Source organism: Caloenas nicobarica, chromosome 13 (genome assembly GCF_036013445.1).
Source record: "Caloenas nicobarica isolate bCalNic1 chromosome 13, bCalNic1.hap1, whole genome shotgun sequence".
Taxonomy (NCBI): Eukaryota; Metazoa; Chordata; class Aves; order Columbiformes; family Columbidae; genus Caloenas; species Caloenas nicobarica.
Genome location: NC_088257.1, coordinates 6,121,895 through 6,148,514, shown reverse-complemented (window position 1 = coordinate 6,148,514; position 26,620 = coordinate 6,121,895). Strand labels below are relative to the sequence as shown.

Below are 26,620 nucleotides of genomic sequence, written 5' to 3'. Positions count from 1 at the left end.
CTGCTGGCCCCCCACCCGGCTCCTTGTCAGTCCGTACACGTGCTGTTTGTCCAGCTTGCTCTTGCTCTGTTCCACCTGCCTCTGATAAGACGCAAGCTCTTCTCCATCAGTCATCCATCTTTCATAGAAAGGTTGCAAGAAGTAGAGAAGATTAATTTGTGTGCAGCGTCTATTTATAGGTGAATGTAACAGACTACTGGTGTTGGACAGTGAGCTAAATTGTCAAGGAAGAGAATGACACACAGGCAAAGAGAGTGCTAATAAATAAATAAAAAAAAAAAAAAGAAAAGAAGAACCCAGTGTTCTCCTGCTAGCTCACTTGATGTCATGTTAGGACAATTACTGATTGGGATAAAACACCTTTTCACTGCCATCAGCTCTGGTACCCGCGCTGTAGCCTTTCCTGTTGGCTGCTGCTCCTTTTCCAGCAGTCAGCGTTCTTAACCACACTGGGTTTGGCTTTCACATCCCTCCCTGGGTTTAAATAGATCGTTTGTCTTCAGGAGGCTGTTAAGCCCTAAACACATGATCTTGACTTGAAATGCTGCTGGTTACAAATTTCTGGTTTTAATTTATCCATTGTATGTAATTTAAAAAAGCCCAGTACCTGAGAATTGATTATTTAATGCATCAAACTGAACTGCATGAAGGAGTTGGAAGCTCCAGGAAAATTTTTCTTTACATGTTGTGTGTTTGGATTTGGACTGTTAGGCCACTGCTCTGGTTATTTGTTTCTCATTATTAAATTAGGCAGGTAATAAAAGCTCTGTGTCTGAGCTGATGATCATCAAGGCTGTGCCACAGAACCAGTGATCAGTAAAAAGAATGAGGAGAGATTTCTTGTTTTTTTTCAAAAATTGTATGTTGTTATATTAGTCCTCTGCAAGGTGAAATGTTGTGCTTCTGCTTCAAATGTTAGTCCTACAAATTTGCAACAGCATCTTCTAAAATTCCAGAATCACTGTTGGTTGTAGTGATAGTAGAGACCACATCTGAGATCAGAGAGGCATAGTATGAACAGTAAATGTCAGCTTCTTCCCCAAAGAGGTCAGTAAATAGTCATCATAAACTCCAGTGAAAAGCAAAAGATGAAGAGGATAATTGCTCAATAAAAATCTATTATTTTTTTTTTTATTGAGAGGTTACCCTGATAAGAGAAAATATCAGATATATTCCACTGTACCTCATGATGGCCTTTCACTTGGGGGTTGCCTAAACAGACCTCTAGCACTTTAATAACCCTTTAAAAAGAGTAACCTTCAAGAACTTGGCTTTCCCTGGCAAGGAAACTGTATCCCTGTTGCTGGCATTTCTTGTGTACTGACCTGTGTTGGAGCTAAACATACTGGGCTTTGCCAAGTTGCTCTTGAGGTTCTGTTAGCGTTGTGCTCTTGTTCTGCTGTTGCACTGGTTTCTGTAGATGGTGATGTTTGTGCCAATCCATCAGCTGCTTTCATCTCTGTATCTCATCCATGGAGAATCTTTGCTTCATATGCAGCAAAGAGGACTTTGCTAATAATAAAAATAGTAAGTCTGGAAACCTGGCTATTGCGCACATCAGTGATTTTTCTGACAGATGTTACTTTCATATGTTTTTCATCTGTTTTTAAGCTTGAAGTAAGAGGTTTTTGGTGTGACTTTGAAGAGGGCTGAGAAGTTAGATAACAAAGTGACAGGAGAGTGAGGACAGATGTCTGGGTGAGTTGGTGGCTGCTGTGGCTTGCAGCGCACCTGAGAGGCAGCTGTGCTGCTTTGCATTGTTGGAGCTCTTGGACAGATGAATCATCATCTGCCATTTATTCCTTAATTTGTTTGAGAGAGACAATTCTGTGACCTCTAGCAACAAACATTTTTCAACCAGAAGGGGCTGTCCTGATGACAGCAAATCTTAACAGTGAGAAGCAAAAGCTCTGCTAATTGTGTTTTTGAAATGTTTGCTTTGTTTTGTATTTGAAAAAAAATAACAGAATGGTTGGGGTTGGAAAGGACCTCGGGATTATCTGGTCCAAATTGAAATGTGCTGGAACAACTTGCTGTCTGGAATTTTTTTTTGCATGCCTGTAGTATAATGCAAATGATCACAATGTAGCTTTAGTTCAAACAAATTTAGTGCTGGATTCCACATCAGCCACAGAACTCTGGAAAAGGCATCAGTCTGATGCAGGACAGCGGTGGCATCCAGTCTGCCTTGAGGTGAGGACCATGCTGTCACCTCCAGCTGCCATCACTTAAATCTTTGCTGACACTTGAATCTTTCTTTGTGGGGATTCCCTTGTTAGGCTGGGTTAGCGTAAAAGAAGCTGCTTTCCAGCATGTGCCATTGGTCACAACAGGGTAAATCTTGTGGGGCTGTTTTCCCCTTTCTTGACTAGTTGTCTCTCTTTTCAACGTCACGTTCCCGTTAATACTGCTGTCATAGTTTGTTTTTTTCTCCACAAACTTAATTGGAATGTCTGTAATATAAGGACTTCCTTCTCCTGACCAGAAGCATTTCAAAATAATAGTAGGGATTTAATGTGCAGAAGAACATAGGTTATGTTGAAGAGGGAGGCACCAGTTCAGCAGACTTGTTGGAGAATAAGAATTAACCTGCCTGGTGTTGTCTGCCCCTTCCTGCACGGTACTGAAAACTGCTAAAGACCCATAGACGCTACAGATGAACCTCAGCTTTTCCAGGGTGGTCTGAAATAACACCTACCCCTCTGAATAAGCAGAAATCAGAATGCAATACATGCGAATTATGACTTTAGAATTCCTGATCATAAAAACATTTAGCTGTGGCAGTCCTGTGTGGATTTGTAGTTTCACTTTTAATTTCTATAGCTGTTCTTTAGTTCTGATCTCTGTTAAATTAAGCCTTTTCATATGCTGGCTTGCAGGGTACTAATTGTATTCCTCTGAGCTTGTTGTTACCAGAATGGCCCTAAGTAAACTAAAATGCTTTTTTCATGTATATCAGTTTTCTCCTGGGGACTGTCAGATGTGAAATTTGTTTGCTTTTTGATTATTTAATTACAATGCTGCTGAGTGGTAACTGAGTTCTGTTATATTGTAGAAATGGGAAGAGAGGAAGAGCAGTTGAAACGCAGATCAGTTTGTAACACCGCAGGTTTTTGTATCAGCTCTGATGGCATTTTATTATTGATAGCAGGCAACGAATAACAGACAGTTCATGATTCTTCAGGGTCTGCTTTGGTTCTTAGACCTACAATCTGAATCTGGCTGTGGTTGTTCATCTCTAGTCTGTCTTGTACAAAGTGGATTGTTAGTCTCCATCTAATTCTTGTAGCTTGTGGACACCTCTTCTGTACAAGCTATCTCTGTATTTGCATGAACAAACATAAAATTGTCCTTTGTCTCTCACTAGGTAAATGAACAGCCTTAAGCCAACGGAACAGAGCGCAGAGGATGGCACGTTTTCTCTTTGCAGGATGCTTGTCTAAATGTTCTTGGCTTTTCAGCTGATATGTATTTGGTAGCTCTGTACAGCAGTGGAACATCAGGTGTATGTAACTACTGGGTGAAAGGCAGAAGTCAAACTCTCTTCTGTCTGTTTTGGAGAAGAGATCTCTTTCAGATGGAGGCTGGACAGGAACACGTACAGAATCACAAATAGTTGAGATTGGAAAGGGTGCCTGGAGATCATCTAACCGAAGCTTTGAAAACGTCCAAGGATGGAGACTCCATAATGTCTCTGGGGAGCCTGTTCTGCTGCGCTTTGTGCTGCTGATTCCAACCCTTCGAGCTCAGCCAGTTTTCTGTCCGCTTCACTGTCTGCTTATCTAGCCCAGATTTTGTCAGTTTGTCCATTAGGATGTTATAGGAGGCAGTGAGGAAAGTCAAGATGCCTTTTATAGGTTAGAAAAGCTTAAGAATGAGGGAATCCAAACACATCAGAAGAGTAAACAAATAACGTGGGCTGCATGAGCATCCTGTATGCCCCAGTGCCCTTGCTCCCTTGTTGAGTCACCAAAAGGTATAACTAGGGAATGCTAATACCTCTTAAATCTAAACTAATTGTTTGTGTTTGTATGTTTATCTGGAACAAACCAATATAATGTATTTTTTCAGCCCTTTCTTTACTATAAAACAGGGTAGGGTTTTTACCTTTTCACCCGTTGCAGCAATTGAAAATTTTGAATTATTTAAGACACTGTAAACTTACTGTGTGCTAGAAGGCTGTGGCTTAAGTGCTGAATGTAATTTAAAAGAAACATCTTGCCATGTACTTGAGGCTAGCTGTTTATTATGGAGAGGAAAATGTACGTGCCACGCAGGTGGTTCAGAATTACTTGGGGTTTATCTTATTTATGGCTTAGCTTGACAGAAATCAGTGATTCTGGCTAGGTGCTTAAATTTTGTATAGAAGTCGCATTTCAGCATTCAGTTATTTGCATATTGACTGACAGCCTGTTCTTACGCATTTTGAAACTACTTTTGTCTAAGTGACAGTGTTTTAGAACAAGTGTTGTCCCTTGTCGAAGAATGAGGACCGCAGCATCAGTCAGCTCTGAAGCATCTCTTGCATGCAAAGCACTATGTTGATACAGTAATAAAGTCAAACGTGGCAGCACTGAAAATACTGCAGTCTCCCAACATCAGGATTGTTCTGGAAGCGTTAACCCAGCTGGGCTGTCCGCCTTAGGGCACCGTGTGTGCGTGCAGTGGCAGCACATGGAGACTTCACATCCTTCTTACAGTAGCCAGTCAGAATCTGCACCTGTGACCGGGAGGCAGCAACAGGTTCAGCTGAAGTACTTGAATATATTTAACCCAATATGACAATGACATTCGCAAAGTCAACATTCTGGCTTTTAGATTAAACATGGTATATTTTAGGGTGTGGTTATCCAAAGGCGTACATTTGCTTATAAAAAAAATTTTCTCCTCAAAATCAAAGTGTATGGGATCTCATTTTCCCTTGGGGGGTAGTTAGGGAGGTTCCGGATTTTAGCTCCGTCTTTCTTCCAGGACTACCCTGTTCCCTTGAGCCTTATTTTAATTCATGAAAATTGTATTTATTTAGGATCCCTGAAATTATTTATTTGTTCAGCCATTTTTAATTTTTTCATATTCTTTCTCCACTTTTACTCCTTTTCTTAGCTGTCTGTTTTCAGCAGGACCTCCAGCTGCTCTTTGACGTTTGGGAGACAGTGAAGCATGATGAGCCCCAACTCTGGCATGTGGCTACTGCTCATCTCTGAAAGGCCACACGAGGCTTTTAAGCCTTTTAATAAAGGAGACCAAGGAGTATTCTCCCCAGGCAGTGTCATCTCAATCTTTGGTTTTGACCAACGTTTTCCCCTTTGTTTGCCGTCTCCCCTGACGCAGGGTCAGTCAGATTCCTTTGCTTTGCACCGTCGTGCCGTCCCCGCACCGTCCTGTACCTCGCTTAAACATTTACTGGCAGGGGGGTCTCGGAGCCACCGAGTGTCAGAGGGAGCAATGGCCAAATCCTCCTTTTCCTCCTTTAAAGATAAATCCTTGTGACTTTTTAAACCCCTCTTTATATTGCAATACATGTAATTCTGGAGGTAGCCATATGGTGTCATCTGAATGGAAAAACAAATGTGGGTAAGGCCACCTGGCTGAACCACGAGCAGCGTAATTTGGTGTGAAGGGCAGAAGTCGCTAAGTGGTGTATGAAGGGAGAAGGCGAGGGGTGATTAATGTGTCATTGGTGCAACATCAGGTATGTAGCAAATACAGCTCTGTTCCATTAACCACATCTGCCAGCTCTAATTGAAAGAAATCATGTTCTTATTATCCGAAATAGAAAAGGGTTTAATACTTGAATTCTTTTTGATCTTTAACAGTAAAGGATTTATGCAGCTAAAGAGATTATCTTTTCATCTTCAGGCACATGCATTGTAAAAGTCTTTTTTTTCCTCTTAAATGTGCTCAAGTGCATCTGGTTAGTACATCTCTGAATATGGAGTGACTGTGCCTAGGACAAAGTGGTGGCAGTCTTTCTTACTGAATTTTGAATAAGATTCTTTTAAAGCTTTTTAACTTATTTAAAAAAAAAAAAAAAGAGAAAGTCACACTTTGCTTAGGTAAATATGCTTTTGCACAACCTTTTCTCAAATGTTGCTTTCGAGGTCTCATGTAGAAGTTAAGGTAACTATCGTCTCAAACAACCGATTAAAAGATTATTTTTGTAAATAAAGACACAGAATAAAGAGCTTTTTTCTTTGGTGTTAGAATTCTTGTCAGACCATCTCAGGTCTGGTTAGACTGTCATGAATAGTGGGCAGCAAGATCTCCCCTTGGGTAAGTGGGAGAAGGTTAAGAGAGACTTGGAAGTCAGAGAAAACAAATGTACTCTTTGCTTTCAATGGAACGAAATTCTCTTGTCACAAAACGTACTCCTTTTGATGTTTGTATCCCATTAAATCTCAGGCTCTTGCTGATGCTGTTTGTGGGTCTGGTCATTTGTCTTGTGGTTTAACACCATCAAGTGCATCAAGTCACGCTGGGCAGTTCTCAGGCTATGGCCAAGTTCTGAAAGTTTCACTATTAAAATGCTTCTGACAGAAGCCAACACCGATGTCATTTTTGGGAGTAGAAAGTGACTTGGCTTTGGCGAATATCACCGATTCTGGTAGTGGCAAAAATATTACAAAGTGAAATAGGCTTCAAAGTCATTTAAGTGGTTGTGACCCACGGTCTAGATGTGAAGTTTGATACCCAAACTCCAGTGTGACTTACAGGGAGCACAGCAGAACATTTTGACTGATGTAGGAGTGGAGCAATAAAACAAAAGCTGATGCAGGTGTCCGATTTGAGTTTATGAAAAGAGTAATTTGTTATTGTCTGTTTCTGGCAGTGTCTTGTGGATGTGTTATACTTTAGACAACTGTTAGTGGCAGAACCTGCTTTGGATCCGTGTTGGAATGTGGATGGGGTTTGATTTTGTTTTCCTTTTTTGAGTATTCATTTTTAATGTGTCTGTAATCACCATTTTTGGACTTGTGTATTCCCATCATGAAGGGATATCTAAAACCTGCATTGCTCGTTAGGCAGTGGCTGGAGAGTATTAAAAGTATATTCTCTAGCGTTTTAAGGGACCTGAGGGCCCATTGTAGTTGTTTACTTCAGCTTTTTCTGTGACAGCCTAAATTAACCAGTTTACTTTTCATCATCTTGTATTTATTACTTTAAGAGCAGTTGCTACGGCTGAAGGATTCTTCTAGAAAGGAGATGAGGTGGCTTAAAAAGATCCAGTTTACTGTGACCTCTTTCTAAGCTAATTATTGTGTAGGAAAGGATGTCTGGCAAACTAAAGTTTAAAAAACATAAATAATTGAGGAGCAGAACTTCTATTACAGCTCATTAAATAAATCTAGCTGCATTGCTTGCTACTAAGAAACCCTACGCATGTAGCATCTATTAGTGGGAGTTTGCAGGAAAACAGCTTTTATTTTATTCTCTTCACCTTGAAGTATGTGTCATCACCTGCTGGGAGTCAAAAATCTAGATATCTGCCAGCTGCAGTGCAAATCAGCATTTTAATGCTTTACAGCTGTTTCTCTGTAGAATTTAATTAGAAATGTGATCCAAACACTCTCTGCCAGTACTCATATATACCTATTATTGGTAATCATAGTTTCTGCTATTTAAGCATGCATTTTGGGTGGTATTCACAAAGCAGCTATTCTAACATAGGAACTTGGAGAAAGGTGGAAACTTCTTCACTATGAGAAAATCGGAAAGTAGTGCTGCTGCAATTTAAAAATTGGAAAATCTAAACCATATTTCTTTTCTATGAGTTTTAATTGCAGTGATATTTTCTTAATAAAGAAATGCCACATTCTCTCACCGTAGCATCTATTCATAAATGTCACGCGGACCACTGTTGCCTGTTACCAGTATCTATGTATGCGGAGACGTGTCTACTGGAACATGGTATTTTGCCATATTGAATGGTGGAAGCCAAGGCTCAAGATTTAAAAGCAGGGCACCTTCAGCTGTTGGTACTACCCTCTCCCCTCCATCCACCAGCTAAAATGAATGTGTCAGGTGAGAACAATATTGTCCATGAGAAGTTTTAATTTTGGTATCAGCACAGCTGTGAGCAGTCCTGGATTTGTGCTTCAGGATTGAATAAGATTTATTGACCTTTCTGGCAGGTGTCAGGGACTTGTTGTAATAGTTGCATTTCTTGCCAATAAACTAAACGAGCATTGGGAACTTATAGTGAAGAGGTCTAGAAGAGTAAAGTGTAAGTTGTAGAATATACTTCTGACATGCCAGAGTTTGTTTCTACAAGTCAAATGTGTCTGTGTCCAGCAGTTCTATTGGTAACTTTTGTGTTTGCCAAATACTTCGTTTTCTGTTCTCTGACACAGACTACAAGACAAATGTTTTTGCTTTGTCATTCATGGTTATTAACATATGAGCATTATTATAGGAATGAACAATTATCAGTTGGTTTTCCAATATTGCATTGGGCTGTAACCCCAAAGCAAAATTTTTATAAGTCTGCGCTCTTGATTTTAGGCTCCGTAGTTGTTCTTCCTCACTTAGACACTTGACCTCCAAGCCTTTGGACTCCAAAGGGCTGCATTCCTACCAAGTCAAAGCAACTTCTGTGTGGGTTACATCTTGGGCCTAATTCTCTAACAAGATAAAAGTCCAGAGTAGAATTTTCTGTTAATTCTTGTGCTCTTTCTAGAATCTTTCCTTTTTGTTGTTTTGCACAGAGCAAGTACTTTCAGGCCAAGGAGTTCTTTGTATGTGAATATTGCTGATGAAGGCAAAACTGAATCTCTGAGGACTGGATTGTTTGGCCTTTTTTTATTATTTTTTTCCCCAGCAAAACTCAGTGACTTTTAAGGCTTTAATCTCACAGCTTTGATATGTTCCAAAATGTTTCAGCATGAAATGTCTTTACACTTCATTTGCCTGCACGTCTCCAACTGATGGCAAATATTCTTCTTGCTGTCCATCACAGGATTTAGGTTTATGTCGTGGTACCTTGTCCAGTACCTGGCTATGTCCAGTCAATGTGCATTGACCGATGTGCTCCCCAGGAGCAGCAGCAGCAAACCCATCCAGTTCTGACTCTGTCCCTGTGCACCCGCTCTCTTCTGAGCTCTGTGAGTTGCACAAGAGTCGCATTCAGTTGGGTTTGTTCTGTCCTGTGAGCAAACTTCTGAAATGCTTTTGCACCCTTGCTTGTCTCTCGAGTGCTCAGAAAGCAGTTGATGATGTAGATTAAAGGCAATTAAAGACTAACCCAGTCTCTCACGATTTTTAATTCTAGTAGGGGAAGCAGAGTAAGAATATGCAGGATCCTGGACCAGCGTGTGGTGTGTTAGCCTCAGAGTGCTGGAGGTGGTGATGCCATTGGGGTTGCTTGGCTTCATGGTTTTCAGTGTTTTCACCTGCCCATAGTGTTTATCGATTTAGTAGAAGAGTGTTATAGCATCAAGCAGGAGTGCTGACATTCCCTTCATTAAACAACTGGATAACCAAAAACACTTATTTGGCCTTAAGATGGGGACGCACGTTCCCCGTGTAGAAGGGCAGCATTTGGGACAGTAATACCCGTCCTGCCAGTCACCATGGCTACATCAAACTCGAGCGGAATATTAAGTGTGCTGCAAGGAGTTTGCTCCTGTTTCAGCACCTACAAAGGCCAAAACCTGCAGCTGTCTAGTCTGTGTGTCAGCAAAGCTTTCTCTCTGATGTTTAAAAGCAATCGGCAAGGAAATGACTGAGAGTCACAAAATCACCTTGTTAGATCAAATGTAGATGTCAGAAGAGGAAAAAATCTAAATGGGTCCTTTAATCTTGATACATATTTAATGAAATGGGAAGGGAGAAGAGTAAACTAATGAGAATGACTGTTCCCCCTGGGAAAGATGAGTTACGGCACAGGAGGAAAATTGACTTTATTGGTTGACCAGGGAGTCAATGCAGGATTTAAGAACTGATGCACACGCTGCAGGTTGGCCTCAGTGCTCCTTGTGAACAAAAGATGCTTATGCCTTGCAGCATGAAGGAAGGATGAGTAAATGGATTCTTCTGGATTCCCTCGGGAAGAAACAGTTGGAATAGACTTTCTTTACAGATGAACTTTTCTGAGAGATTAAGAGGTTATGCTGTAACTAAGATGATTATTCCCTGTGCATTTCCCTGCTTGGAAATGCAGCCTACTAAACTGTCCCTAGGGTCTGGGTGCATTTATATGCTAATGCCAGTAAATGTGAATTTTCTCATTTGAAGATTACACCTTTGTGTTCAGTACTAGTATCTCCTGAAGCCATAAATGAGCGGGGTTTGGATGTCTGCTGTAGGGTGGAGAAAGCTATGAGAAAGTTCCCCTTGCAAGTTCAGGAAATAATTGAAGATACAGGCAAGACAGCAGAAGTTTTTGCTCTTGAGTTTACAGAAGCCCATAGCACAGGCTTGCCCAAGTGGGCTTTGCCCAGCAACTTGCAGTCTGGCTTGTTTCTTAGGTCGCACACTTGAAGTTTTGTGCATTTCATTGCACCTAAAATGTAAGCATGGTTTTAAAATATTTAGAAAGTGAATAAAGTCAATAAGCTTTCCAGAAACCTATTTCTTTTAATCTTTGTTACAATCTAAACAGTGATGACTGCTGCATTATTAATAAGTGGGGTGGTGCACTTTCAGCTCTTGCCCAATGTACAGAAACCCTTTTTCCCCCCCAGTTTTCATTTGTAAAGATGTGCTGAGACCCAACACAGAGAATGAGCAGTGGAAGTTGGGCCTCCCCTCCTTCAAGGGTCTACCACAGAACGGTAATCAGTGAAGGAACAGATATTAATTTTCTCCTTTCCCAGGCTGCCTCCTCTTTGTAAGATGATTCAGCTTGGAAGGCTGTGATCAGCTTAATCAGTTTGCTATTATTTGGGCTGGTGTTCATAGTACAATTTATTAAATCAGTTTATTATCTTCCCAACCGACTTCAGTGATCAGAGGGTGAAAACACTGAAAAAAATTTAAAACTAGTGTAAGTGCTGTCTGTTTAGATAACAACGCATTTTGCTATTTAAAAAGATTACTCGTGTGCACCAAAACAGGGAGAGATGGTAATTTCAATGATGTAGAGCTTTCTATTTCAGGGAGGCCTGGCTTGCACATTGTGATAGATCCAGGAGAAGTATAATTCATTCTTAAATTGTTAAACAGCACGTTAGGGCCAAGTGTCTATGTAAAGATGGATGGATTCATTTGTAATCTTAAACAAGCATGTCTGCTTGGGGAGGGCAGCGACGGGAGGCTGGGATAACCTGTAAATAAATGCCAGCTGAACAGTTGTGCTTCAGGTCCTGGTGGCTGGACACAAGCCAGAACAACCTGCAGGGAAGGGAAACCAGCCTTGCCTTCTTGAAAGGGAATTCTGCAGATCCTCCCGTCCTCTTCTCCTGTGCCATCTGCCCTTCAGCAGGAGGGGAACATTCCCTGAATTTCCAGAGTGAGGCGGCTCTCCCGTCTTCATGTTATCCTCAACTTTCTGAGTGTAAACTGGAGCAAAACACCTCGGCAGGAGCCAGGATGCTGTAGGGCAGAGGGAACTTTGGTTTCACTGGTGGCATCTGAGTAACATGGGAGGGTGTCTGTGAGTACTTCCGCAGTGCTGTTCATTCTGGATTGGGTTGATGGTATTCATGAGCAAGGACACTAGAGTTGCAGATGTGCTTTACAGTGTAAAATTCAGAAACCAAAGCTGATAGGGTCTAAAGTAACATATGAAACATTTCCCCTGTCCTACTTGTGCAATGTTTGCCTCCTAATTCTTTCTCTGGACATAAATCTGTATTGTAGTTTCAAGTCCTGACTGGTACTTAAAATGAGTTAATTTTTTTTCTGTCCCAAGATCACAAAGGTTGGTACTCCCCTGCCAAATACTGCAGAGATGTTACAGGGACATATATAAAAAGACTTTATGCCAACAATGTTATTGCCGAACAAACCGTGAGTCCTAAAAGCCTTACCCTGTCCTCCTCTGCAGAGGACAGTTTGCCTGAGTTTGCTTGCAGCTCCTTTGAGTTCAAACATCTGTGAAAATGACGGTTCCATGGGATAGGACCAAAAAAAAAAAAATCTGCTGTTTTTTCAGCCCTGGGATCGATTAATGACCCTGACAGCTCAAAAGCCTGAGCAATGGCCACATTATTCAAAACATTCAACTTGAATCCTTCAAAGTACAGAAAGCAATTGTGTGTTGAGCACCCCTCAGTTGCAGCTGCCCGCCCCAAGGTGGAGGTTGTGTTAATCATCTGAGCTCTGGAGAGTCCCAAAGTACCACCAGAACATGGTTCTGCTCTAAAAGAGCCCAGTGACTTCCTCAAAACAACCCCCATCTTTGCATCTCAGGAGAGAATGACCTGAGTCATCGGTTCCACGTCTTTTAAGCCGCGTCTCCTGCTTAAAAACAAAACAAACTCTCAAGTGCATCTCTCTGATGCAACCACTTTTCTTTAACTCGCCCAGCCCCCTGGGCAGCAGCCTGGCATGGGCATCCAGTTTGCCCAGGGAGGGAGGTGCACACTGGTTGCACGTAGCAGTGGCTTTTGTAGGTGTCTGTGGGGAAGGTGAACCACCCCGTATGCAGTTACCTCTTAGCAGGTGCTTCAGGTCTTGTCGTGTGATTTGGGGAAGGGAAAGGGACACCAACCACCCCAGGCTTGAGCTGCGTGACTGCAGTGGCCTGCGGCGCTCTGCAAAACTGAGCTCGGCAAGCTCGAGAGAAGGAGGTTCCTTTCTGCTGCAGAGCAGCTCTTGAGAGGAATAGCTGTTGAACTTAAAGCAGGCAGGCAAGACATTATTTAAAAACGTGTCAGAAACTTGAGAATTGCTGGTTCTCTTCCACCGTGAGAAAATTACTGAGGTTTGTAGTGTGTTTTGAATTGATTTGGCTCCGACCAGTTGGTGATTTTGCAGAAGCCTCAGTGAAAACGTGGCAGAGCCGACGGGATGTGAAAGACGGGCAGGATCCGAGCGGTTTGCCATGAGAAGATGCGCTGAGTGGCTTTTGCTTTGACTTCAACAGCTGAGTCCCATGGACCCTGTGACTGTAGTGCCATTTAATCTGCTCTGGCTCTGCAGATCCACATCTAAGTTGCCTTGTTTCTTGTGTATTTGCCTCTTTTAAGCTCTAAAAAAAAAAAAGATAATCCACCTCAGGAATTCAGCCTGGGGAAAAAAAAGTGTTATTTTGGAAAGATTTGGAACTGCTTATGTTCAGCAGGCCTGCTCTTGAAGCTTCTCCGCTATCTTTACACAGTTTTATTTACAGCTCAAATTACAGAAAGCAGTAGTTTTTAACTGATACTGTTAATGTATATGCTGTATATCAAGTTTATCATGAAGTCTGTTAGCAAGCTACTAGTCTAGTTTTTAATTTGCAGATAATCCTACTCTCATTTATATGTTTGGGCTGTATTACTTTGCCCAGGGTAGACGCAACCATTGGAATCAATCCAGTTCACCTAACAACTTTCATTAAAGAAAATTGCCCTTGTAATAAAAATTACTCAGTGTGACAAGATTCCATAATATATTTTTTAAAGCCTCATAAAATTTTGTAGCAGTTAAGGCCACTTGTTTGTTTTTTTCAGATTTGCTTTTAAAAGCAAAAATTGACTTAATTGTGACAATATTTGTAATAGAGTGAATAAATATTTTCTGTTTGGGCGTGTAGGGGCTAGGCTGGTTGGCAGGAATAGCACAGGGATAAGGAAATAAGAAAACCTTGTCTTTGAAAAGCAGATTTCACTGTGTTTTGTATGTTGTTTGTGAGATTGCGTGGAAGTCTGTGACTCTTTAGTAAGGGAAAGGAGATGCAATGAAGTCTGCTCACTTGCAGTTCATGATACATAAGTCTTACCCTTACAAAATGCAATAATAGAGTGTGGATATTTCTGCAGCAATTAGGAACAGCGTGTCTTAGCATCATCCCCCCTGGCTGCCAGGACAGCGCTTGGTACGTGTGTCCCTGCAGCAGTGAGAACACCTGGGTGCTGGGGGAGCACCTGTGGCTTTTCCTCTCTTCTGTTTGGGAATAACACACCCCGGAGGAATCGGCTGGGCTGCCTTCAGGTGTCACCACGGATGAAATTGCACAAGAAACCAGGATAGTTCAGAAAGGTGTATGATGCCAAAATGTAAAAGGACCAGCACACGGGTGGAAGACAAACCTCTGGGATCTTTCACAGTCTCGTCGTCTTGTTTCTATCAAAATCCGTTACGGAAAGTCTATATATATATATTTTTTTTCCATTGTTTTGGAGTTTTAGATTTTTTTAAGACTTTCCAGTGCTGTGTAGGTCTGGTTTAGATAACATAAATATTGTGGGGTCTGATCATGCAAGTGCTACAGTATGTGTGGCTGCTGCTCGGGGAGTCGGACCCAGAGCTTCTGATGGTCACCTCCTTTATTACAACAAGCAGCCATGCTCATGTTTATCTTGTCTTGGGGAGATTAACTAAGCTGTACCTCCTGCCTTGGGCTTGGCTGATTTGTGCTTGAAGCGGGGATTGATTGTTCTCTTTTCTGATGAACTAATCTTTTGTGATAAACTAACAATGGCAAAGGATGAGCTGTGATGTTAAACAGTGGTGGGTTTTCTTTTCTTTTTTTTTTCTCTCTTCTTTTTTGTTGGCTTTTCAAGTCTACCCACTGCCTCAGGAGGAAGCCAGCTGCACTGATAATATATCTAGTCTCTATGGAAGGCCCTTATTTGAAAAATCTGTAATTGAGTGGACGAAATTTCTAGTTGCTTGAGAGGATCTATTCAGAAGAGACATGAAAAGGATGAGGGAAAAGTGTGCCAGACAGCAAGAAGTACTAAGGGCTCTATTGAGCAGGGAAACATGTAGATATTGTGGGACGATTAGACTTGTCAGGCAAAACACTAAAATGCATTTGTGAGCAAAAAATCCTGGGGAATGTTAAATAAAGCTTTGAAAAGGGCAAAGAGCTTGCTAGGAATACCTCGAAAGCAAAGAAGTTGGTTTGGGTGATCTTTGAAGGCAGGTAGGTGATGGCTGCTTCAAAGAGAAGGTGCAGAATGTGTCTTAGTCATAGGGATTTTGCCCATTTTTTTTCGTCCAGTGGCTAAAACCCTGAAGCACAATTGCTGGGTCAGCAGCATGGTGGGAAGCTCATCACTTAGTTAATTTACCCCTTTGCTCTTTTTAGAGAACTATTCCAATACCCGGCTTCCCTGGTGCCCTGTTCAGGGCACTTTCACGCCGTTCACCTTTCAGCCCCTACATTCCTGCCTGCTTTGGAAGCCGAGGAAGACTCTGCTACACAGAACGCAGTGGATGTGTTCCCGATAGTCAAATCAAATAAGCCTATGAGGTTGTTGGTATTTGAGTGATTGCCTCTATTCAAGTTTTGTTGTGGGAGATTTTAAGATCAGTTAATTGCTTCATTTGACAAACCAGCTTTTGCCTAGCGAGGCTTGTTTCCTCGAAGGGTTGCTGGTGGCGGTGGATCACAGTGCGTTAACGAGCAGTCCCTGGCACACTCTGAATGGGGTTTGCTGTCAAATAGGTCAAAACTTCAGATGCCTAAAGATCAACGCGCTAGTGATTAGGCCAGCGTCAGCTCTTCCTTATTTTTAGGTTTTTCTTTGGTGTAAAGACAGCTTTGTGCCCCTCACTCTTTGTATAGACCAAGCTTTTTACATCCATATCTAAACAATCTGTCCATTGTTTTAATCACTCAGTAATCTTTTTCTGTAGCTCTCCTGTTTGAATTCTTGTTAATCATGGTGAGTGCAAGTGTCTGTGCTAATTATTCAGCTGTGGCTTCAGTCCATATTCAGTAGTGCACATATTTCAATATTTAATTGCAAATACCTCCTCTGATAAGCATTTAGCATAGGCATCCAAACGTACACAGTGCCTGTGTTGGCCTTGCCGGCTTGAAGGCATGTCTGACGAGGCTTTTTGCTTTTTTTTATTTATGTATGAGTGGATGGTCACATTTGTGTGGTTTAAAGAAAACAAACACAAATGCACTGAGTGCATTTTACTTCTGAAAGTAATTGTGCCATGTCTCTTCTGAGCTTCCCTGGTTTTCCACAAAAGTGTCCAAGAATCCCTGCCCTGAGCAAGTTCTCCCATAGGTCTGCCAGCTGGCTTTTTATTCCTTCTCCTCTTCCTCTGCTGTTTTCTTCCCTCCTCTGTCTTCTCCTAGTTCCTGGTTTTTTATTCTTTCTAAGGTTTTAGAACATCTTCAAAAGTCTTGGTTAAGCAGTTATGTTTAAACCCTGGATATAAAATCAATTATTCTTGCTTCCTTTTTCCTGTTATTGCATTGGTTAACTGTTCAGGACATACTTCCAAAGCCATCTCCTTCTGGTAAAAAAGGAGCTGCATTTTTAAGAAACCAGTTGTTACAGTGTTCAAATTTCTCATTTTCATACAGAACACCTGAAGAAACGCCTGGAAGATTATATGGCCCAGTTCCCAAACGTAAGAATCCTCCGAACCAAAAAGAGAGAAGGGCTGATAAGAACGCGGATGCTGGGGGCCTCTGTGGCCATAGGGGACGTCATCACCTTCTTGGATTCCCATTGCGAGGCCAACGTGAACTGGCTGCCTCCTCTGCTGGGTGAGTTTTGGTGCCATAGGTGGCTGAACAGCTAAAGAGCCAGCAACAGATGTTGGTGTCGAGTTTGTTTCACTTCCACCTGCTGCTTTCCCCTCATGCTGTAAATGGACAAAAGGAAGATGAAATGTCTTAAAAGGGAAAACAAAGAAAAACCAAACAAACCAAATAAACAAACAAAACCCCCCCATACAAACAAAGAAAAACCAAACCAACAAAACAACAAACAACAACCCACCCACCACAAGACTCAGATGAATTGTTGGCAACTTGTAGCCTTTAATACAAGAATTTTTTTCTATTCTAGAGTCCTACACCGTACAATAACCCCATCACATGCTTAGCTTAAGTAAAGGGCAGAGATCATATTCTTCTTTTTTGTCACTAAATAAAATCATAAATAATTTACAGCTTGCTAGAAGAGTAACCTATCACATGGTCATTCAGGAGCTTGCAGACAGGAATGGCTTTATGATACAGAAAAGATCTTTACATACAGCTTTTTAAGTAGCTTTTTGTTTTGGTTTGGTTTTTTCCTCCTATATATAAATATATTTAACTTCATAGTCTGCAAGCCTGTGGAAAATACTGTTGTGAATGACAGCTGCCGGTATGTATTTGTAGAACATGTGCAGTCTTTCCAAGGCAGTGCTTCATCTTGAAGGAGGCATCAGTTTTACAGTGTCAGTTCTCTTCAAGGATGACTAACGGAAAGGACGGTGCCTTCTGTTTCTGCTCCCTGCCTCTGGCCAGTACCAAACTCCTCTGCAACCCTATTGCAAGTGACCTGTCCAGGCGCTCTCTGAGGTGTGACTTTGTCAAATAAACTGTGGCAGCAATAGTCAAGTGGAGGTTTAAGAAAAACTACTCAGATTTGTCAGCAGGACTGTTGGATGGTAATACTGCAGTTTTCACTACAGTTTGTATCTGGCAATGATGTAAAACATTTGCAGCTTCACGAGCCCCGAGGAGGGAGGACAGAATTAGCTCAAATGCCATGAGTATGCTTTAATTTTAAAGCATAGAAAGGATTTGTGTTAGGCTTGCATTGGAAACTGAAACATCATTTGTCGCCTCTGCCCTGAAAGTTCCAAAAAGAGTCCATCTCAGTTATAAAGTATTGAAGAAGTTCCAGATGTTTCTGCAGGAATTAATCCTGTCTTGGATTATTTGGTTGGAAGAGAAGGTTGAGGGGAGGATGTACACTTGCATTGCTTGAGCTGACTGAGCGTAGTTACGCCATGAGTCTGAATCGCTTCCTGCCAGATTCTGGCACAGCAATTAAAGCTGAGTGGTAACGATGGGTTATTGCCCTGGCTTTGAGTCAGTGCAGGAATGGCTCACATCCCTGTCGCTTGGTAAAATGAGGACTGTTCACTATGTACAAGATTGTCTGTTTCTAGCCTGGTGGTTTAGGTATCTGTGGCAGTGTGGCTGTGTCCTTCTATTCTGCTTCTGGTGATGGTCACTGTCACATGAGTGCCTGCTGTTTCTATCTCAATAGTTTTAGCTTGAATTAATATAAATTGGAGCATCTGCCCGAAAAGGAACGAATGGGAAGAATGAGTGTCGTTCTTAGACAACTTCATGTTTTGATGCTCTTTTCTGTAATTTCACGGTCAACGAAACCAGCAGGTGCAGGTTTTCTAACATGTTTCTCTAATTTTCAGATCGCATTGCCCGAAACCGCAAGACTATCGTTTGCCCTATGATTGATGTTATTGATCATGACCACTTTGGATATGAGACTCAGGCTGGAGACGCAATGCGAGGTGCATTTGACTGGGAGATGTATTACAAGCGGATCCCTATTCCTCCTGAGTTGCAGAAACTTGATCCCAGTGATCCCTTTGAGTAAGTTGCTGAAATGCAGCATGGTAAAGGCTGGCTAACAAAATAACACCCTGTTACAGGGTTGGTTTACATCTCAGTGTAGTAAAAGTCAGAAGCTGGTGTCAAGCTACTTGCTTTTTGGCAGCTGTTTGCTTTCTTGGTTTAAAAGAAATGCATTGTGTAGTAGCTGTGAACACTCTCCTTTTCATTGCTATTTTTTGCCACCTTGATTCCTGCAGAAGTTAACATTTCATTTAAAACTAGTGTGTAACACTTAATGTGGTCATTTATTACCAAGATCTTTCAAACATAACTTAGTATCCCTAATGCTCTGCTGAAAACAAGAAACCAATGGTGACTTATATGTCATTCCCAGGTGGTGGAAGAAGAAAACCTAGCAGAATAATTAGAGCAATTTTGATGATTGCAGTGCATCGCAGAAGTAAATCTGTGATTGTTATGTTCTGCTGTTGCTGTGTTTGCCAACATTGAGACAGTTCTGCTGTCCTTTACTTCTGCAGTGTTCAAAAAGAACCCAACAAAACACTTTCTGAGGTCAAGCTCCATGACTTGATTGGACTACTGAGACAGAGCATCCCCTGTGCAGTGTATGGGTCCCTCTGGGAGAGGTCCTGTCACCTGATGGTGACTCTTTTTGCCTGTTTGGAGGAGGGACATCAACTGCTGCTGAAGGGAGCCTGGTCTGGTCCTCCTCATTTGCAAGTGGAAAATTAATAGATAATGCAAAACCAACTGTTCAGTGCTCGACAGGGCTGCAAAGGCACTGGGAACACTGGGTGGTGAAAATAATATTTGTCAAATCTTGCTTTGTTTTTTAAATGTTTAGCTAGAGATCTGTATCTATGAATGTGTTTGTAATATGGAGTCTGGTTTTTCCTTAAGGTCTCCTGTAATGGCTGGAGGACTGTTTGCAGTCGATAGAAAGTGGTTCTGGGAGCTGGGAGGGTATGATGCAGGTCTGGAGATATGGGGAGGAGAGCAGTATGAAATATCCTTTAAGGTGAGCTATGTTCTCTTGGAAATTACTTTTGTTTTGAAAAGTAAGAATTGTTCTGAGGAACGGAATGTGAATGATCTATCTTGTCCTTGCTTGTGCGTGTGACTAAAGGTGAAAGAGCTGGGAGTAGTTTGATAGTACATAGAAGAAACAGCGATGATGTGACCAGTCATTTGTGAGGGTCAGTTATGGAGCATGATTAGCTGGGGTGTCCCCCGGTCTGTGGTCACAGCTTCAGATCCATACGTTCTTCCCAGCAAGGGTAAGTCAGCTCGTGTGAGCTCTCTCTGACTGTCAGGCTGCTTAGTCCTCACCCTGGCAAGATGATGAAATACTCTCCTGCTTGAAGGAAGGAGGATTCAGGCAGCTCAGTGTTTGCCCAGTTGAATACGTCAGTCCTGAGTTTGAGTTCCCAGAGATGAGAGTAACTTACTGTCTGCAGTCGATCCATCTGACTCCTGGCTGCAAGGAACTGAGACGATTAATTACCCTGTAAGAAATCCTCAACAATTGGAATAATAACGCTGTTGCTGGCAATGACTTTGGATCATTATCTGCCTGGCTTGGGGACAATTCTGTTACTGATTGCGCAAGCTGTTCAGTTGAGGGCTTTAAAATAGGAGTTAGCCAGCTGACCAGAAATACATACTAATAGTAATGAGTCACTGTGACCTACAAAGATCACTGGTACCTGGGTTATCTTGGAATATGGCAAACTGAAATCAGTTCTAGGAAACCCACTGGAATGTTCCAGACCACTGACAGTTGGTGGCTTGTCGTCTTTTCAGTGGTGGGAATCTTTTCCATAGCCTGTAGCAAATTGATTAAAGATTTCTACATTAAATTCTGTTTGGGCCACCACACAGTTTCTCTTTCAGAGGTTGCATATATAACCTTATAGGTGTCTGGATGCCACGGAACTAAGGCAGATGACCTCAGCACAGGGCGAGAAGATGGTAGTGATGCTAACGTACTTCAGTTTAGCTTCAGCGTCTGACATTCCTCATATCTCCTCCGACAAACAGGTTATAGCTGATCTCTTACAAAACAGGTTCCTAAATCTCAATGCCTCTATGCATATAAAACTAGATTTAGCAAGCCATATTACCGCACATACGCACCATGTACTCCTGTACAGCAAACAATGGAAGAAAAGATGTTGTTTTCAAGACAATGTATTTTCTTCCATTGTTTGCTCATCAAAAAAAAAGAACAGCACACACACACAAAACCCAAAACCAAAGCTAATAAAGTCACATTGGAGGTCCCTTATCCTCTGTAATGGTGGCAGGAAGGGGCAGGGGGGTCACCCTCTTTGGAGATGCCATTGTGGTTAGAGCCATTTATTTTTGTATTGCATGTAATGAAATGGTGTAACAACGTCGTTCTGTGCAGGAGGGGCAGGGGCAGTATTCAGCCTCTTTTCCGTGGCCCTTTTGGAAAACGCTGGCTTCCGAGAGCAACGACAGCGGCTGGGCAAGCCCTTTGTCTCTAATGCCACAGCAGACAGTCGCACTGCTTGATCTGCAGGAAATAAGATGACTGCATTCAGCTGTTTGCTTATCCTCTCTGAAACACACTGTGGTTTATTTCAGTCCAGAGATGGTAATTTATGGAGGGATAAATTTGCTTTAATTAATCTCTGCAAAGACCCCTTTTTTCTTTCATTGTGCAACAGAAAAATGAAGTTTTAACTGAAAGAGGCTCAGTGTATTTTCAGAAATTAAGATAAATTGATACATTCATCTGTGGCTGATAGATTTAATAATTCTGCTGGAATTGCAAGAATAGAAGGTTTGTTCATAGAATTTATGAAGCTATGACATTTCCTGGCGAGCTTAGAGCTGCGTTTTTACCTTTAGAAACAAACTGAGATTTTTGTAGTTAAAGGGGCACTGTCAAATAATTTAAAGTTCTGGTTCGAGATGTGGGGTACCTGTTTTCACATTATTTATTATCTAACAGGAATTCAGATTCTAAGTGTGTCAAATGTACAGCCTGGCTTTGATAAGGGATCCCGTCCTGTGCCTGGGGGCTGTGGGTGCAGGTGCTCTTTGTGCTGCTGGTTTTTGATCCATTCCATCAGATTCGGCCTTCTCAAGCCTCACCAGGAGTAGATTTTTTTTTTTTTTTTTTTTTTTCCTTAAGCATATTCTTTTTTTGGCCACATATGGGCTGTACTTTACAGTTTTTTTGCCTTTATTTTAAAATCCAGGGCTCTGTTGCTGAGAGACTGGAAATAAACAAGTTTATTTAGGAGCCTCTTGCCTTTCTGTTTTGAGATCGTATGTATTTCTGTCGTCAGCTGGCTCTGCTTCCTTCTGTGAAGAAACTTTCAGGTGGAAGGCAAGCCAACAGAGAAACCATCGGTGTTTAGCACCTCAGAAAACATTTAGCTGGAGGACAGATCGAACTCTATTAATAGCCTTGCTCCTTGTATAAAAGATGTACACCAAACATTACTAGAAAACATAGCATGCTGGAGGGACAAAAAAATGTAGGTGAACTTTAGATTAGAAACAAACTTTCTAACCCAAACTGCTGTTTCTGGGTCTTCTCAATCCCTTAAACCAGAAATTTCTAGTCTAGAAATTAAGGAGTCAATCTATCCATTCCATATTGAAACAGAAACCACATACTGCTTCTTTTTCTTACTTGTGTATACCCAGAATAGCTCAGCCTGTAACTAAGGACTTCTACAGATCAGGGATCTTCCTATTTCAGGTTGTCATCTGACGCAACGGGAAGGTTACGGTCTTGAGTCTGAGTTGCAGGCGTTACGCTTGTTCAAGTGAGCCTCGCTGCTTCATGAACCCTGTTTGCAGAACGCGCCGGGCAAACCGCGCTGCGGATCCACGTGCTGCAAGAACCGTGGTGCAAGAACCGTTCTCCTCCCCCTCGGTGGGGGTGCTGACCGCGGAGTGCATTCTTGGGTTTTGGAGAAAGGGTGAACAAGCACGCGCAGCTATTTGTGTGTGGCACTTGTTACCATTCCATTCTGCTGCCCCTAACTACAGCCATAGTTTCTCTGTTTGGTTTTTGTGCTTTTGGGGAGCCACTTCCATACCTCTCCTTTTCTACAGTTTTTCCTGTCTTTTGTATCTTTCTGCAACGATGTGAACGAAACTTAATACTTTACCCAAAGTGACAATGCGTCTTTTCTAACCACAACTTAATAGCTCTGATTTTCTGAATGCTCCTGCATACTCCACAAATGCGGGCATTCTGCTGCCTACATAACCACTTCATTTTCTTTGAGATTAATATATTTAATTTGGAGCATTATATATGAAGCATTTAAACTCTTCCCTTCTGCAAATGCTACTTTGTACAGCACTTATCTACACTCAGTTTTATTTGCAATCATGTTGCCTATTTTCCAGTATTTTTGTGGCTTCTGTTCTGTTTGGCTTACGTAATCTTCACTGAACGCCTCTCTTCCATAAATATATAGTCTCTGATTTTTTGGATATGGGGGAACAGAAGAGGAAAAATTATGTCTCTGACTTGTACAGGCATAAATATAGGTGTACTCTGTACCTCAGATCTTGAGTGGTGTGGTTCTCAATCTTTTAATTGTGCATTGCACTTCAAGAGCAAAGAATGAGAATCTGGAATGTCTCTCACTAGATGATAGATCATTTCAGTTTTAGAAATGTTCGTCTTGTAATTTAGAGATTGTAACACCTTCATGAAATTCAAAGGGCTTGGTGCAAACGGGCCATATTGACAGGTGCCCTGAAAAGAACAAGTAAGGAGGGGAAAAGGGATGGGTAGTACTTGTGGTCTTTACTCCTTGCTTCAGCAATAGGAAACATCCACTGCACTTATTCTGGTGATCGTAGATCGCTGCATTTTTCCAGATCCTTTTCCCAAAGTATCGACGTGGATTGCTTCTCCCTATTTCCATAGCTGAAAGCACGTTGCGTGTTTTCCAACAAACCCAAATGCTCTGTAGCATCTCTCCGCATATCTAACGCCTGCATCTCCCTTGCCCTGTGTCAGCAGCGCGTTTCTGATTCGTGTTTTGCCGCCGGCCTCCTGGCAGGTGCTGAGTTAGGACGCAGCTGCCGAGGGTTCGCTTCTGACAGCATTTCACTGAAGTTAGTGCGGACTGGGAGCCTCCACTGCTCATTCCAGGCACATGCTCACACCACTTTCCGGCGGCTCACGTTTGTCCACACTGAAACAGGCCGGGCATTCTGCTGCTTTTTTTGTGTTTTTTGTTTTGTGTTGGTTTGTGGGGTTTTTTTTAAGCCAGCACATGCTGTTTAATTCTCAGGCTCTCAGCTGCAGTACAGGGTGGCTTCTTTCTCCTTTCCTATCTGGTGATGCAGAGATCAGTTTCAGCCCATTGACTTGAATTTTTGGCTTCTGTTCACCCTTATGTGCTTGGTTCAGATTCTAGAGTAGCCTCCCACCAAGCAGCAGCAGGAAAGTGGAGCCTGAAATGTGATTTTTTTGGGGGGATGTGCTATCATTACTCTGAAGTGCCCCAGACAGCAAGGAGGGGCTGTGCTGGTGTATGTTGTGTGAGCGAAGGTGTTGTGCAAACACACAGATCCCAGCGCTTTTTGAGCTACTTTAATCTTTGATAGAGCAGTAAGTCCCAGCTGCAACAGCAGCTGATGCTTACAATACAGAGGATTATGATTTCCCTGAATTATTGGTTGTCCTTGCTTCTCCTCTCACCTTGTTATGCAGAGAACCCCCTTGACTTCCCCTCTGTGTCCTTTTCTTCCCACCTTTCAGTGTGTGCTCAGACAACCAGCCAGCTTCTCTCCGTTGCTCCATCCCGTGGTCTTTATCTTTGTTGTGGCTTGCAGAACCAGCTTTCTTTTCAAGGCTTGACTCTTTCCTTTGTGTTGGTTTGTGTGGTGTGTGGTGTTTTTTTTTTTTTCCTCTCTTGGGAAGCATTGGCTCAATAAGGTTGCAGTCTTTGGAAACCATAAACCTTGTACACCCAGATAATTTGTGTTCAGACACCAACCGCGGTATTGTATTGTGTGTTTGAGAGGAGAGGTTCAGCTCTCTTACGTGACATTGTTTTCTGAAATAGCAGAAAGGGAATTGGATCAGCGTAACATTCCCATGTAGAGAATAGGTGACGTATTATCTTGTGCTTTCATAGCGCACCGGCTGAGTCAAAGGCTCTGGAGTTGCTTTATGAATAGGGTGTTACAGGTCTCCAGGCCACTGAGAAGATGGAAGTAATATCACCAGCATTGTTATTTTACTTCCCTTGTATATGGTTTTATTATTAGGGTGATATTATGGCCTTACAAAAATGTCCTGCGGTATCACTTCAGTGCAGCCAAGTTTTCTCTTGATTCTAGCAGATCTGTCAGCTGCTAGGTGCCTCGCTCAAAATGTGGATTGGTAAAATTGTGCCTGAGGAAGAAGAGAAATTTCACGTTCTCTCCTAATGAGATCTGATTAGATCATTGTATAAAGCACTGCCTGCCTGACCAGCTTTAATTCTTGTTCTCACGGTGTTCTAGTAAATGGCTGATTGAAATTAAGCGCGTCAGGTTCAAGCTCTGATGTTTACTGTCATGTCAGGGAGATGAGACACCATCTCACCCTTCCGTAAAACAACAACAAGAAGAAAGCGGCTCTCCAGGCCTGAGGAGAACCCAGCAAGTGACAGCCGGTGTTATGTGAAGGCACGAGGTGCTGCCCCACGGAACAGCACCGGTTCAGCTGTTCGACAGCGCTGTATTTTTAGCAGTTCTGGCATGTCATGCCTGTTAACTGTACCCTTGTTTAAAACCAACCAAATACCGCTCACTGAGTGGAAGCGTTCTCTCAGCTAGCTGGCACGCAGCTATTCTGGGTTTGCTTCACTTGCAGTTATTCCTTGACAGACATCCTTGGATGTGATTCCCCTGACCTTTAACTTTCTAAAGCTTTTGTTAGCAGTGTTTTACCAATGCATGTCACGCTCTTTCCCTCTCCCCCTTCTTCCAGTTTTATAGATAAGGACTGGTAATTGTCTTTATGGAGGTTGTAATGAGTTCTGTCACCACACAAAGCAGCTCACTAATAAAATAAATCAAAGCAGCAATGAATGAAAGGAAAGCATGCTTTTAAAATTAGATTTGTACTGCAAGTGCCACACTGTCACTTGCAGCATGAGACAACATTAAAAAGGCCCTGAGTTGGCAAAGTACCTTGAAAGGGTCACTGAGCTCTGCTAGCAGGGATTAGGAAGCTTTCCACGCAGCACTGGTAATTGCAGCATCATTTGGGAGTAAATATTTTAAAGCATGATTAGGAATAGAGCCTGCAAAGCTGATCTTAGATTTTACATGTTCTTATCATATCATTACATGAGTTTCTTTAACGTCATCTGCTGTCCCTGGAGTCTTGTACCAGCTTGGAGCTCTTGTCCCAACGTATCATCGGTTCTGTCTGGGTTCCCACAGCCCCCCATGCAGCGCTTGGGAGATCAGTGCTGTCCCCTTTGCCGCCTCGCAAGCTCCGCAGTGCCAGGACAGCACTGTCCTTGTTTCTTGGGTCATTTAGGTAAGTTGTGTTTTCAGAGGAGACGTGTTCACGGAGGCCTGACTGAAAGCCTTTCCTTAGACATCAGGGCATCCCATGGATGGGCAGCAAGGGTAACAAAAACCTGCTGTGTTCATTCAGGCTCGTGTTGCACTAAAACGCAGCTGCTGGCGGACAGACGGGGCTTTCGTGCTGCAGGGTCAGAATTCGGGTTGTTGAGGAGCGTGCGTGCCCCTGCAACTGAGCTCTTGGCTTCTTCAGCTCTTCCTGCAGTTTTATAGTTCCAAGATCTGTTGCAGCTCTCACAGCCTCACGCAAACCGTTTGTGTCATAGAAACACAAAACATCCCCAAATTCTTGTTTTCTCAGCCTACCTGTTAATTTCCTAGCAGAGAAATCATTCTGGGGCCCTCTGCAGCAAAAGCACAGCAGCTATGGAATAAGAAGCATTTCTAATTCCACTAGAAATATCACAGAAGCTGAGTGCTAGTTTCTTTTTTCATCTTCATCTCTTCTGTACCAGCCTCTCAAGACACAGCAGGGACAAAAAGAATGAAATTCTGTAGAAGGAGTGTTTGTCAACTTTCTTCTTGTCTCTCTTGCCATAACCACATGTAATTAAGTACCTTGAACTGTAGAAGTTGCCTGTGAAAAATATTCCT

At 42.3% G+C, this 26,620-nt stretch overlaps 1 protein-coding gene across 1 annotated transcript in view; it reads left to right on the top strand.

Annotated features, from left to right (window-relative positions):
• Positions 1-26,620, top strand: part of GALNT10 (polypeptide N-acetylgalactosaminyltransferase 10) — an 86,255-nt gene that overhangs the window by 46,358 nt on the left and 13,277 nt on the right. Inside the window, exons 5-7 of the mRNA XM_065643748.1 lie at positions 16,418-16,603; positions 18,271-18,454; positions 19,337-19,454. Coding sequence (XP_065499820.1) covers positions 16,418-16,603; positions 18,271-18,454; positions 19,337-19,454 — 488 coding nt within the window. The remainder of the gene's footprint in view (positions 1-16,417; positions 16,604-18,270; positions 18,455-19,336; positions 19,455-26,620) is intronic.